This window comes from Phragmites australis, chromosome 24 (genome assembly GCF_958298935.1).
Source record: "Phragmites australis chromosome 24, lpPhrAust1.1, whole genome shotgun sequence".
Lineage (NCBI taxonomy): Eukaryota > Viridiplantae > Streptophyta > Magnoliopsida > Poales > Poaceae > Phragmites > Phragmites australis.
The window spans coordinates 1,373,665-1,388,181 of record NC_084944.1 but is presented as its reverse complement, the minus strand read 5'-3'; the positions used below and the strand labels follow the sequence as shown (position 1 = coordinate 1,388,181).

Genomic DNA, 14,517 nt, shown 5'->3' with positions numbered 1-14,517 from the left:
TCAGTTACCTGGCCCGTGTCGCGCCACCGCCGCGCGGCTCGGATGCAAAGCTGAAGCGAAGCGCTGGCTGCCGATTCCTATTCTCAGGTAGATGCTGATACCGCCCGTCTCGCTACGGTGCAGGAGTACATCGGATGCAGAAGCTGATTCCGAGACAGATGCTGCCGCGTTGGCACTCTATCATCGGAGCTGGAGCACGTTAAAAGGTTAGCAACACCAACACGTGTCGCATCTCCAGGGTAGGAGATAGATATTGTTGATGACAAGATTTAAGTATTTAGAGTGGCTATTGCAGCAACCAATGGGTGATCAGATGAACACCACAACGATAGGATGAATAATATCATGACCAGATGAACAATAACTTCTAGCTAATGAACAGTGATTTCACATTGGAGAACAGTGACTTCAGATCAGATTAGTAAACATGAACAATGATCATGACCAATGACCAGGCGATCAGTGGTCTTAGATTGTTCTTGTAATTGGTCTCCGGACAAATGGAAGAGTTGATCAAATCTAAGAAGATTAAACTACATTAAATCATATTCATGTAGATATATAAGAGTTTTACGTGTTTAAATAGGAAATATATATTAGTTATAGAAAGTTTGAAGATCAGATAAGCGTAGCCGAATCATATCTGTAAGTCTTATTCGGTTTAAATTAGAAGTCATGATCTCTTATGACTAAGACATGCTGCCTTTTAAATATGAGAGGGTCATAATCGATTGAGGATATCAACCAATCGATCAAACACAATTTACAATATCTTTCATCTTTTACCTAGCTCTAGTAGTCTAGTTCTTTTTTACTATCTATATTGCTTCCGACGACCAAGGATAAGCCGTCGGTCACCCGCACTCCGACGGGTCCCTCCCAAGCGTGTGTGACCACGAAGGTCTGACGACGCAGCGCCACAATCAGGATATCTTGGGTGCTACTCGCCGAATATTGCACACAAGATGTTCGCTGTGTTTGATGTCACAACTTTTCATGTCCATAGATATATGAGGTGGATGCGCGTACAGATGCATACATATGCACGCACTCAACCTACGTACATCCTGAAACACGAATAAGACGGATGCTATTTGTTAATGGTCTATTTTTTATTTTTAATGATGAATCTGAGCTATTCAATCTTAGTCTAATGGTTTAGATAATTTTGTTTACCTCTTGTTTTCAATGCACTATCTTCTTCTTATTTTTGTCCCAGTCGCTCCCCCATCTCATCCTGTTTTTGACGGTGTCTACGTCGTCGGATCTATCGTCACCATCCGTCCGTCGCCGCACTAACCAATTCATTTTTGAGCTCATTTGCCGCCAACTCCGCATGTCGCCTATGGCTCTGGTGACACTACTGCCATCTCGTCGCACCGCCACGCCGCTGTCCACCTTTGATTTGGCTACCGCTCTAGCCTCCCTTTAACTTCCAGAGTCACCGATAAAATTTGAAACATCAAACCCCAATTGCTCCCTTAAACTTATGGAGCGCGTGATCTCAGACACGGAAGATTGTAAAGCGGGCAGAAATAAATAGTCGTGGGCACCCTCTTGCGGTCTGGTGGACACGGACCATGCATGAGCAAGCCAGGGGCAGCGTACCCTCTGCTGGGTTCTGAACTCGTCCAAGCATCGAATCAACCTGTTGATCCACTGGTGTTGACTGTTGGCACGCTCTACGTATGTAACTAGTACTGCACACAGTGCACAGGCCGCGTCAATGACGACGACGCGCAGAAACAAGGCCACCGATCGATCAAATCCGAAACCTCCCGCATCTATCGGCACCGACCTGCACGTTTCTCGTTCACTCGCGCAGCCCTACAGTATCTGCCCATGTTTCGTACCACGTTCAATTTTAATTATTATATTTTATTACAATATAATTTATAATATATAATAAAAATATAATACTATGGAACTATTTTAAAGATAAATTTACACATGTAATTTTTATGTTTCCAAGCTAAATATTTTAGAAGCTATTAATGTCAAAGTTTTAAAAATTTAATCAGAACTTAGTCAAAGCGATATGTATTTATAAACAGTGAGAGTATATGTCTAGAGTTAGTCTCTGATAATAATTTTGGATGTATCGGTAGATAGACACGTAAATAACGTTTGCGGTGTGCGTATATTTGTGATGAACTAAAAACACGTGGATTATTCAGGTTCAACTCTTGAAGAATAACAGCCATACGTCCTGTGTATTTTGTTATCTGTCTTTGTAAACTGATTACAATTGAGTCTTACATGCTAGATCTGTTCTCCTGTTTATATATAAGGGAATAAGAATTTATAAGTGGTTCCTTTTTCGTTGATCCATATCTAGCTAGATATATATTTCTTAGTCATCATCACACGGAGCGTACATGTTGCATCTTGCGTTGGTGGTACTGCGAGGCCCGTCCCATCCTCTTGGGTGTCTTCACTTTTACCTTACCTCGGTCGCACTGTCTGTCTCCTCGCCGTGCGTCATAAGCTCATCTGTTAAGCTGTTTCGTCCCAGCCTTCAATGAGTCTATATGCAAACTTATCCACTTGTCTAGTCGTTCTATAGACCATATCTCATCTGTCGTGTGACGCTAAGTTAATCCGCAACACCCCTACTCTATAGCAATTAATGTTATGAGACAGGACAGCGCACATCTACATCAGTCGCAGCTTTATTCGCTGGAGGATATGCCTTGAGAAGTAAAACATTTAAATAGATATCAATAAATACGATTAAATAAATTATATATAATCGTCTCGCGATCAATAAAAATTGGTCACAAAATCATATTATATAAAAAAGACTAATCGTACAAATCTCACGCTCATCATACGAGCCACAGACTAGTCGCGCGTTACAAAGGTTAAAAAATATCTCCGTCTATCGCCATATTAATCGTGAAGGCGGTTAGGCAGATGTCCTCTTACTACATATTCCGACACTATAGGATTGCGCTCGCACGGGCCCGCAACCGGCGTACGGCGCAGCGTCACGGCCGACGGCGACGGCTCGCTCCCTCCGAGCCACACGTCGTACGCGCCATTTCTCCAGAGCTAGCTAGCAACTGGAGTACCATGGAACGGCGCGGCAAGTTTTTCTTCTTTAGACTAGAAAAAGAGTGGTTTTTTATCCACTCGGCGTTATTAGAAAATCCTCTTTTTTCTTCTAATTCTTTCGCTTTCTTGGTTGCTTAGGCTGGGAACAGATCTCATGATATATCTTGCTTAGCAACTCGGGCTGCTACGACTGAGCTAGTGCTTGCATGGTACGTGGCACTTGAAGTTGTGAATCACTCGCCGGTAGGGTTGAGCATGAATATTTATCAACTCTAACTTATAACTAGATAATATGAGTTAAAACTCTAATTTGATGGATATGCATGCCTATCTATATCCATACCCATCTCTACTCGCTGGACAATGATACTTTAATATCGCACGTCATCATTGACGTGTGAGATCAAACTTACCTATGTATCAGTAATAAAGTCATTATGATATTGACGTGAGAGTATGCAGATCCGCCCGGTTGGCGATATCAGATTGCTGACGCGACGCGATTGAGGTGGCGCGCGTCACGGATTCACACAGGTACTTGACTTTTTTTCGAGCGGACGATCACCACCGTCCGGCCGCTGATGGCGGCCAGCCATGCGTGCATGATTCATCGGCATCCGGCTGGTCCCATGATTGCTGGGTGCTGTAGGGGATGCCTGCTTCACGACCTGTCTGATGCTCCTCCATTTGATCAACACGCTGAAATGTCAAAACGAAACATTGCGTGCGTTACAACCACGCCACTAGCGATACGTCGCAAGCTAGCGAGCCTAAGCGGAACCGGCGAATTTTTTAGGAAAAGTACCACTCCTTGGATTCTAACGAGCCTAAGCAGAACCGGTGGTGAATTTTTAAGGACAAGCAAAACTCTTTAGATGCACTCTACTCTCTTATTAAGGATGAGTTTAATGTTTAGGTGTTCGTTGGTGCGAGATAGATAGATTCGTTTGTTGTACAGTCTGTATAATATAGTATAATTTATTTCTTTGTTTCTTCATTTTTCTTTCCAGGATCCTTATACTTTGTCTTTTTCTTCTTCTTCTAATGAATGAATAAGCAGTTTTCTTGCTTTTCGTAAAAAAGAAAAACGAAACATTGATTGAGCTAGTATGCATAGAGGCCTAGCTAGCATCAGCCCATGCAGAGAGTGCTAGTAGTAGCACATCACCGTTGTACTGCTAGACCAAGCAAGCCAGGCCGGCCCATGAAGCAGTGGAAACTGAATCTTAAGGCTGAGTTTCTGTCAGTCCTGTACTGACAGCCACTGATTCAAAGAAACCCGGTAGTTACACAAAAGACCCACACATTTGTAGCAAACAATACGATCACAGAGGAGGGATCCGAAGATTATCACTAGTTACTAGTAGTGGTGATGGTGGTAGTTATAGTAGTTTACTATTAGCTACACAAGCCATACGAAAACTTGAAGCCTAGGAGGCGCGTTTGTTGAGTTTGCAGACAGCATCAACTTGCACAAGAACAGCATAAGGAGGCTCTACAGGGATAGCACGTACTGTAGTGTTTTTCAACACAGGCTCCAATTTGTCTTGTGACGGTCAGGATCTCGCAATTGTGCAGGATGGAGTGTAATAGATCACCGTACCATCATACAAAAAGTCGGACTTCCATACCATGTCTACAAGAGGAAAGGAGTGCACGTGGTAGGCTGGTACCAGGTCACCCTTGTTTTATAGGGCCGGTCATAGATCTTAGTGGTCCGGAAAAAAAAGAGAGAGTCAATTAAATATAAGCATTAAAATATTAATATATCAATTGCAAAGGCAATATTTTTGATAAAATTCACGAGTATTCACGATAAGCTGAAATAATCAGAAATGCGTCTATTACGGTAAACTGTAACAATCTAGAATACTTCCAATCAGACATATTCTAGGTTGTTACAACTTATCGTAAATACTTACGAGAATAAAATTATCATAAATGCTAACAGGAACAAAATTATGAGATATCAAAGTACACATACGTATGCTTACATTAATACATCCTAGCTAGGTAGAGATACTCGATCAACTATATCTGCATGCCTATGTATAACTTATTTACGTATAACTCTAGTTACTCATCAGTATATGCAACAGGTAGTTTGTAGCCGTAATATGGCTTTGGAGCTATTTGCTCCTAGGTAATATTACCATAGCACAAATGCTATGCTAGCAGCTAGCTGCTTACTACTAAACGACTAGGTTCAACTACTAGTGGTCGACCGACTGCATGCTTTTATGATTGGTGGTGCGCACAGTTAGGTCTTGTGACAGCGATGATTGGGCGCACGCAGGGGTGCCCCCGTACCGTGCAATGGAGCTGAATCCATCGATCACCAGAGCTAGTGGAGACCTTTTCATATTTCAAACATACGATCTCAATAAAGGTTAGATTCATTTGAGATGGAATAAAAACTATAGAGAAAACAAACCAGTAATAAAAACTCAAACGACAATAACAGACACATGTCCCCAATCGAAATTACGTGAGGTGGAGTACATAAGGTGGAGCCCTCGGTTTTAGGCGCCGGGCCAGCCGCACCCCCCTCAGGCCGGTCCTCCTTGTTTAAAAGTTTAAACTGCTACGATAGCCGTGTCTACGTGTTTCAGCTACGGCAAGAGACACTGCAACGGCAGCGTGGTGCACTGCAGCTCGACGGCAAGGAGATGGCCGCCGCCGCCGCCGCCATCCACGAGCGCGCACAGCATCATCGGAGCCGCGGGCCATGCACTTGACATCATGGGTACAAGCGACCAAACCGAAGTACCGAACCGATCCTGCTCCCAAGTCTCAAGAGTCCATGGGAGCACACAACTCTTAAAATCTGGAGCTTGGCTGCACCGGCAAGTCTGAACTCTCAAACAAATATTGAGTACAAACAACCAAGCTCCATTTCAGGCGCCATTCATGTGCCTCAAGGGAATACTGTTGGACCTTGGACAGTATCAAAGAGGTGCTGTTAAGTGTTCAGATGCAAGTTTCTATACACCGAGCAAGACTGGTGAACAGGTTGATGGATTCTGAAAGCAAATCATTTCAAGTGATAAGCATGTCCACAACTTTTACAATGTACAAGGACGACAACCCTTTTAGCATTCAGAGTTCCAAGTTTACGGTTTCTATCGCAATCAACGACACACTCAAATCTTTTTTTCAACAAACAATGATTATTCTGAGCCATATTAAGCGTGTGTGCGCCTTCTGCAGAATTTTTTCGTCTTCCTGCAACAACCAGCAAACAAGCAATTGCTATCAACGTCAGTACACGAACAAACAAAAAGATGAAAGTCATACAACTTCGAGCAAAGTGTAATGGTCTGTGGAACGACTTTGGCTCTTTGAGCCACTCTGGGCACATTTAATGTTATATATGATGTTGAAATACACGTCAGACTATAAAATCATTAAAGGTTTCTGCTTACCTTCAATTAACCAGTCATCAGCTTGTACTGCCCAGGTCGAAGTCCATAGTGTAATCATACTCAATGGTTGGTATGACAGAGGCTATAAACTTCAAAAATATGAAAAGGTACCTATTCAGAAGAGAGGCATAAGTTAGAAACTGGTAAAAAAAATAAGGGTGTTGATTTTATTATGCCTCAGCAAATGGTGTCAACATAAAAAATATTACTTGTCAACTTCTGGTTCAACTCCTCGAGACATTAGAACATCAACAATCTTTTTCATCACAGCTGCATGTTTGCATGGGTGCACTGAAGCATGCTTTCCTGCCAACAAGTGAGGATGATCTTCAATAGTCACCTGTGTCAATACAATGTAGTGTGTAAGAATACAATGTAGTGTGTAAGCACCTTATCCACTCATTGTGCAAACCAATAGAAGACATCTTCATTGTTTCACTAGTGTATAAAAAAAGGACCTAAATCTGACTCTAAATAATCATCTTCAATGACAGGATTGCAGTGGCTTAAAATGCATGGAGCTAGCACTGCAGAAATACATTTCTAAATTCTGATGCAGAAAGGATGCGAAGGAATCGTAACTCTAGTGTACTACCATGGAAGAACCTATTTTCTAAGGACACTACCAATACCACATGTTGCAACATGAATAGATGTGCAGTTGTGTGTACACTGAGGCTATGGCATCAAAATTGATCAAGAATTAATTCTAGTAATATTAAGCATGTTGACTAACTGATATGGTAGAAGTTGGCTTACCTATGGATTCCATTTGATATTTTTTCGAACAATGGATTCCATATTTCCATTCGATATGTCAGAGAATCAAAGTAAATAAAAGGATAAAATTACCGTTTTGTGTGCATGGTCTTGGCTGATATCTTCAAACACAAGTTCAGGCTTTAGCGGCATTCTTGACTACAATGGCAAACAAAATCAAGTCCAGCTACAATAAGTAAGACCATAGTAACTACATGAAGCACTTGTCATATATAGAACTATAGAAGAACTTACCTCATCATATCCAGTAAGCCAGACACGTGGAGTTTGGTAGTATTTGTCATACCTGCAACACGATAACTACTTACAAGCTTTCCAAATAAAGACCAGTAACAATTACGTTTCTGACAACAAAAATGGCAAAAATTCAAGTCAGGAGCTATTAACTAGTTAAAAAACTCATCTCTTATATACATTTTTCAAATCAGATGTGTATCATGCACAATCATACCAACTATATCTCATTGTGCACCAAGTGTGCCATATGTATAAATTCAAGTGTTGAGAGGTGGAGGTGCAGCTATGCATAATACAAATCTTCGCTAATACAAAACAGAAACAACACCTTGTGATTGAGATGTCTTCCTCACAATGTCAATACACATAGCAATAAGCAATATGCAGATTTAGAAGAGCACATAAATACTAATTATGGATGGCCATAACTACAATTAATTGGAACTATACACCAACCAGACAACTAGTACAGCAGTGTAAACCTATAGAAGAAAAGAATTAATCAAACCATGCAGCCAAGAAAAAAAGAGCTTACGTGATGCTAACATCATATGTTCTAGTACGAAGGATGTTGTCATCTTCGGGCTCTTCCGCAACAAAATATGAAGGTTGAGCCGCAGCCTGCAATAAGATGAGAAAAGCGCAGCTAGAATCAGTAAATTTATTAGCCTTGCTTAGCCCTGCCACAGATACAGAATTGTGCTCTTCCTACCAAATTATCCCCTGTGTCCTCATAAGTGTCCATGTCGGGTATATCCTCCTCCTCTTCCTCCTTCTTACCACCGCTGAAGTATGAGGGGATAGACTTTATCCCTTCAGCTTTCCCTATGTCCAGGGTATCCATAGAGGGTATGTCCTCCTCTTCTCGATTTGAGGCTAAACATCACCGTCAGACAAATAAAGTTTCGGTCATACAATCCAGACAGGGCACAACCAAGCAGCACTGAGAGACAAACCTTGCACCCCATGTGTTGCGAGCCAGCCTTCACCATCCTCATCATCATCGAGAACCACCTCAGCTCCTGCTGCATCATACTCTTCCTCGAGAGAGATGGCGCGTCTTAAACAAGGAACTGGGAGCAAAACCAAATTTAGCATTCTTAATGCAGGAATTCACAATGAGCGAGTTAAGTTCTTCTAAAGCGACACCACTTGTAGCCAGTAAACCTTAAGTTTATATTTTGATACTCCAGGAGTGTGCCAAAATCAACTCCTTTTTCATTCCCCTTGTATAGTAGCTTAACTAATGCAACCATCCAATACATGGGAGTTGGGGAAATATACCTACCAATTCTACCCACCAATGCAGCATTCATCAAAATTCAATTCGTGCAGACAGGATAATAAATAGTAGCCAAATTTTGACTCAATTAAGCTGCCGCATACCGTTCCTGGTGACGAGGAATTGCTTATCGGCGGGGAGATATGGCTTCCTCTTGCTCGGATCGCCCGCCTCCCTGCGGACGCACGACCCACCCACCAGATCGATCAATCAATCAATCAACCAACCAACCAACCACCCACCCACCCGAGACCCCCGAGCGGACCAAACAGCGTGAATTAGTTAGAGGGAGAACGACGAAGGGGCGGGCGGCGCACCAGGACCAGGTGGGGCACTTGGCGACGAGGTTGTCGCCGGCGAGGATGAACTCGGGGACGGAGAGCACGCCCTTCTCGAGGAACGCCGAGACGGTGCGCGGGCCTGTGACCCGCTCCACCGTGCCCTTGTAGAGCTCGTACACCTTCTGCTTCACCTGCATCGCTCCCTCTCCCTCTCGGGCTCCTCCTGCTTCTTCCCGACGACGACGAGACGAGACGAAGAGGAAGAAAGGGATAAAAGAGAAGAGACGAGCTTGCCCGAGCCGACGGCAACCGGAGCGGAGAGACTCTATGTGCTACGCTACGCCACCGGAGTTGGGTTGGAACACGCATTGGACTGGGCCATGAGAGGCTACTTGGCCCATCACTTGAGAATGGATGGGTCGCCCGCCGGGCTCTCTACCTCCTTTCACGAAAGTGAATTATCCTGGGCCGTGGCCCGTGGCCCGTGGGATGCGGTCGCTTTCCTCGAGCTTTTTTATTTTTATATTTTTAAATAAAAAAATTACAAATATATTTGTCGATTTTAAAAAATAACAAACTCTTATCCTTTTTCAACGAATGATTGGTTTAAAAATTAAAAATATTATGTTTTACTACTCTTAAAATTTAAAACGCTATCAAAATAGTTATACAATTTTTAAAAAAAATTACGGTGTAGAGGATATAATCATCAAGCTGTTTTAGAATTTTCAACTCAAATAATTACTCATGCAACGAGAAAAACTAGACTTGTAATTTTTTAAAACTAACACATATATTTGCAATTTTTATTTAAAATAAAAAATCCCGCTTTCCTTTCCCCCACCTGCCGCTGGACCCAACACGGGTCGGTCCCACCTGCCGGCGAGGTATCCCGGCGCGGAGCGCCAGTTCGGAAATCTTCGAGAGCCGGCGGCCCCGCCCGTCTGGATTCCGTTTCAAGTTCTCTCCGCCTCGGCGGCGATCAATTCGAAGCTCAAAGCGCCTTCTCCGTCTTCGCCACGCCCCGCCACGTCCACGCCGAAGGCGGCAGCGGCGGCTGTGGACTTCCTCCGCCGCTACGCCGGCGACCACCCGCGCGCCTTCTTCGCCGACTCGCCCCTATCCCTCGCCGCCCGCATGTTCGTAGCCGCGCCCTCGTCGCCGTCCTTCATCGACCGTTTTCCTCGCGCCTCTCCTCTCTCCCTCCGGCCGGGCCGCTCCTGACAGCCGTTCTCCCCGCGGATCGCCAGTTCGCCACGCTCTTCTCCGATTTGTTTACCCCTGGAGCAGCTCCGCAATTGGCTCCGCCTCGCGCTGACGTCTCCCAATTCCGATGAGGTGGCCTCGCCGCTTCTCGCCAGCAGCGTCCGCTCCGAGCTTCATCTCTTGGTATTCGAGTATTACCTCTTTTCGTTGGCATATACCTCATCTCAGCCGCCAGCCCGCCACTACCACCGCCACCGACGGCGCTGGCACCCCAAAGCGTCGCCGTCCACTTCAAAATCCTTGCTGAAGTCGCGTATCCGCGTCGAGAGCTGGGTGACCACCCTTGCCTCCACAGCCGGCTACAATCCGAACCACAAGCCTGAGAGATCGCTATACCTGAAGCTTCTGCACGGATGCTTCGGAGTTCGTGCCGACGCACGCGTGCACACCCTCCTCCAGTTCGGTCTCGTCGGGGATGACTTCTCCTCGCTGCCTTTGCAACCCTGCCGTGCGCCCGTGCCTATGGAATTCCTTTACTGCCTCTTCTGTCTCCCGCACACACTACAATCGCAAGCAACGAACACCTAGGCTCGGCAATGAGGTGAAGCTGTTGGTGATGCAGACTAGGAGCAGTGGCGGCAATGCGGCATGCTTGTGGATGTGGGCAATGTGTTTGAGGAAATGCCTGTAAGGAAGGATTCTTCGGATAGCCCTATTGGGTACTGGAATCAGTTAGTACAGAGGCCAATGTGCTGGTTTTTGCTGAGGACAATCATGTTCTGCCCCATATGTGCAGATATAAAAAAAACACTTCCTACGCAGATGGTCTATATGGAGCCATGGAGGGTTTAGCAAGAGAATTTTGATGATTATGATCTGCCAGACTGCCACGAGGTGGGCGAAACGTGCATCGAGTTGGTGAGGGGAATATGCAGTGGTGTAATCAGTACACGCTCCAGCATGGCAGAGCTACATGCTATCAAACCTACTGTTCTATAGTTCATGGATAGTGCATTTCTTGGGCTTTGAACATAAGTTTAGCGACTCTGATGTTGCCTCAAACCTCAGTGCTGCAGATTGCATCAAAGGTTAGTGCAGATTTTTACTCTACCGGTGCACCATATGTCCCAGAATTATATTTTTTATATGTATTTTATTTGAATCCCCTGTCTGCGATACGATCCCGTGGGAGGCGTTTTTTGCATTAGGCCTTACTTAGGATGAAGGTCAGCGTGTGCACTGAGTTCAGATGTCGTGTACTTGTGTTCATATGCTTCAAAACTAGGGCTTATTCCGAAGCTTGAATTCGATGGTTCGAATCATGAAACCTTAGGCATCAGGCTCTGCATTATTTATTCGGATACTGGGTTCCCCAAAAATTGGGAAAAATATTCATCTCACAGACACAGTTAATATTAAAAGACTGCAGAGAAATAGTGTTATTGTTTGTTTCACTGGATTTTTTTCATGGTTCATTTAGGCTTTAATATGCCATGGTTTAGTCCAGCATGCTGTTTTTCTTACGATAGCATGCTTTTTTCACCTGGCACCCTACCAGACTGCGGTTCTAGTATGTTGATGAAGAAATGGTAACAATGTGCTAGTGTAGGTTTGACATGCCGTTGGAGCATGTTGAGGTACAAGTTCATTGAGCTTAATATATCAGCATATCTTGCACTTCCGTGGCTGAATTCCTGTCCCTGATGTTGATGAATGATTTCTTCATGACTAGTATTTTGTCCCTCAGTAGTCCTCGAAAGTTTGATAATATTGATAAGATGTTTGTGCCATCAAGGATCAGCTTGTGCTGAATGTGAACATATTTCTCACGTCTAATCTTGTATTCCACATCAGGCCTAGTACCAGTGAGGAGCTTTTCAACTTAACTTTCCAACATATGCCAACCATATTTATAGACCATCAACCCAAGAAATAAGCAAAATGAACTAGAAGGATTCTTCTTTTGCTTATTGGCGAACTAACAATTATGATTTAGATCATATACATTGATGCTACCTAGTATCACCTTGTGTACATTGGCTCTATATGCCTGATAATCTACCTTGCTTGGTGCATTGCATATTTAACTGTTCCTTGGATAGTTTACTTCTGTATTTACCAAAATATGCAAAACAGACATGTTACTTTTAAGTCATATCAGGACTGGAACAGAAAACTATAAAGTCCACCTCGTTCTATTTATTGAAATAATGGTCATTTGATCTTTTGCTGATTATTGTGACTGCATGGAGTATTCAGGTGCTAGAAGTTTTGGTTCTTCCACAGAATCGTGAGCTCATCTACAATGTCCATGCTCATTCTAGGCTGTTTGCTTCCAAATCATATTATTTGGATCATTTGCTCAAGTATGTGCCGTCAATCTATGAGCAGCTACAGGTAGGTAATGGAATATCAATTGCCATTCCCTGTGAAATTAACAATACCTGATGCTCTTAATTTTGAATGCGCTGCATTATGAAATTCAATGTAAAGGCCAACAAAAGTACAATGGTACTGTAACGTGGAGGCACCTTTCTAACGTTTGATATTCCTTGTATGGTATCTTCTGGCATTGGGAGTATGGTTTGTCAGAGAGCGATGTTGATGCATCTTTCTTGCATGAGCGTAAGAACTCGATCTAATCTAAGGCTTTTCAGTATTGATGACGAAGGGGCTTAAAACTTGCTTCAGGTACACACACTTACACTATTGCGCAATCAGCATTATGTTTAGGTGTTTATTGAGAAAATTTACAGAATGTTCGTGTCAATCAGCATTATGTTTAGGTGTTTATTGAGAAAATTTACAGAATGTTCATCTAGTTTATTACTTTATTCAACAAATACTTGTTTTGTTATTAGAAGTAGCATTGCTTTCATATTTGATTATTAATTCTGCTGCTGGATTAGCATCATGGACGTTGTGTGGTAGTTGCACCTAAGCATCCAAGTCTGGAAAATCTCATCAGCTGATGTACATGAAGTGGGTTGGCTTGTAATATGGCGCACAGAGGATAGGGCAGATCGCCCTCAAGTCCTGGGCTTCTCCTGTAAACTGAGGCTCTGATCGATAGCAATTTGGTGGGCAAAACCCTTTTCTGTATTAACTTGCTTGATCTATTACAGGACCTTACGGTTGCCTTTATAGTTTAGGCACCGACTAACAGACTTGACTCAGATACGTAGATAGATAGGACTCTGATATAAACTAGGAAATATAGATACTAATCTAGATATACTAAGTAGTACTATTCCTATTTCAGCCAGCCGTATGTGAAACTGAATCGGACTTGGCTGCTGCGTCCTTCTTTCTATTCTTTCTCCTCTGATATTTGATACCAAATCTTCTGTCCATAACAGCTTGCAACGATGCTGATATGTTTTGTTTGCCTTGGCTGTAGAGACTCTTCAGCTTGACGATGCTCATGCAGAGGCTACTCACACAGGCCTAATCTGCATCAAGTTTGATCTCAGTGAACTGAGCAGAGTTAGAGGCCCAAAGGATGCTGCTAGAATGGTGCTCGCCCGGTGCGTGGGCATTGATTCTGTTGGTGCGACAATCTGTCCTGCATTCCGTCAGGACACAAAGTATTAATATCAATATAATGTGTTGTCTTGAGCAGTGCATCTTCTTCCTGGTGACACTGCTGCTGCTTTGCTAGTAATTTCCCAACAGCCAAAAATTTCCCTTAATAGACATGGTGCCAGTTTGCGGAGCTGTTCTCATGGCCAGTTGTCATGTCAATGGTTTCCCTAGCAGAGAAGACGATCATATCATCTGGTCCCTTTGTCGAATAGCAGTGTGCTATCTACGGTGTGAAGAATGTTTCACTCTTACTGATGAAACATCAGCAATCTTTGGTGTATCGCTCTTACTGATGAAAGATCAAACTTTGGTGTGGTATTCTTCATGGCTGGAATAAGATTTTATCCTAGTACTGAGCTGAATGAAGCCTGGTATCGCTCTATTCTTCCTTCTGCATAACTTTCAACTTGAAATGTCCTCATAAACAAACAAAATACTTTCAGCTTGAAATCAGTTCCTCGTTTTCTTTGACCACAAGGTGTTTTTAAGTTTTTTTGTCATCCAATGGCTGATAGAGTGATTAAATTTCTTGAACTCACAGCATTTCAATTTACTTAGGACAATAACTCAACCCAATAGTGGTAACACCTTTTTTTTTTTTTTTTTGCCTTGGATGCACTTTCAACGTGAAAAGAAAGAACAACCATTTTGCATACACCACCTA

The 14,517-nt window shown here is 43.3% G+C and overlaps 1 protein-coding gene and 1 pseudogene across 1 annotated transcript; one reads left to right on the top strand and one right to left on the bottom strand.

The window, feature by feature from the left end:
• Positions 1–6,076: 6,076 nt before the first annotated feature.
• On the bottom strand, positions 6,077–9,382 carry LOC133907757 (autophagy-related protein 3-like). Its single transcript, XM_062349840.1, has 10 exons — positions 9,099–9,382; positions 8,886–8,956; positions 8,456–8,572; positions 8,212–8,375; positions 8,035–8,120; positions 7,497–7,548; positions 7,335–7,400; positions 6,692–6,822; positions 6,483–6,593; positions 6,077–6,282 (listed from the first exon to the last, which is right to left on the bottom strand). The coding sequence occupies exons 1-9, from the start codon at positions 9,257–9,259 to the stop codon at positions 6,500–6,502; spliced, it is 942 nt and encodes a 313-aa protein (XP_062205824.1). The 5' UTR covers positions 9,260–9,382; the 3' UTR covers positions 6,077–6,282; positions 6,483–6,499.
• Positions 9,383–9,896: 514 nt separating this feature from the next.
• LOC133907985 (uncharacterized) lies at positions 9,897–14,219 on the top strand (annotated as a pseudogene).
• The last annotated feature ends 298 nt before the right edge of the window (positions 14,220–14,517 follow it).

What these genes read in the sequence shown, in the direction of transcription:
- LOC133907757 (XM_062349840.1), bottom strand. Translation starts at nt 9,259, where the DNA reads ATGCAGGTGAAGCAGAAGGTGTACGAGCTCTACAAGGGCACGGTGGAG. An exon ending in ACATATGATGTTAGCATCAC is followed by an intron (nt 7,549 to 8,034) that starts GTAAGCTCTTTT and finishes ATCGTGTTGCAG; the next exon opens with GTATGACAAATACTACCAAA. An exon ending in GGCTTACTGGATATGATGAG is followed by an intron (nt 7,401 to 7,496) that starts GTAAGTTCTTCT and finishes TTGCCATTGTAG; the next exon opens with TCAAGAATGCCGCTAAAGCC.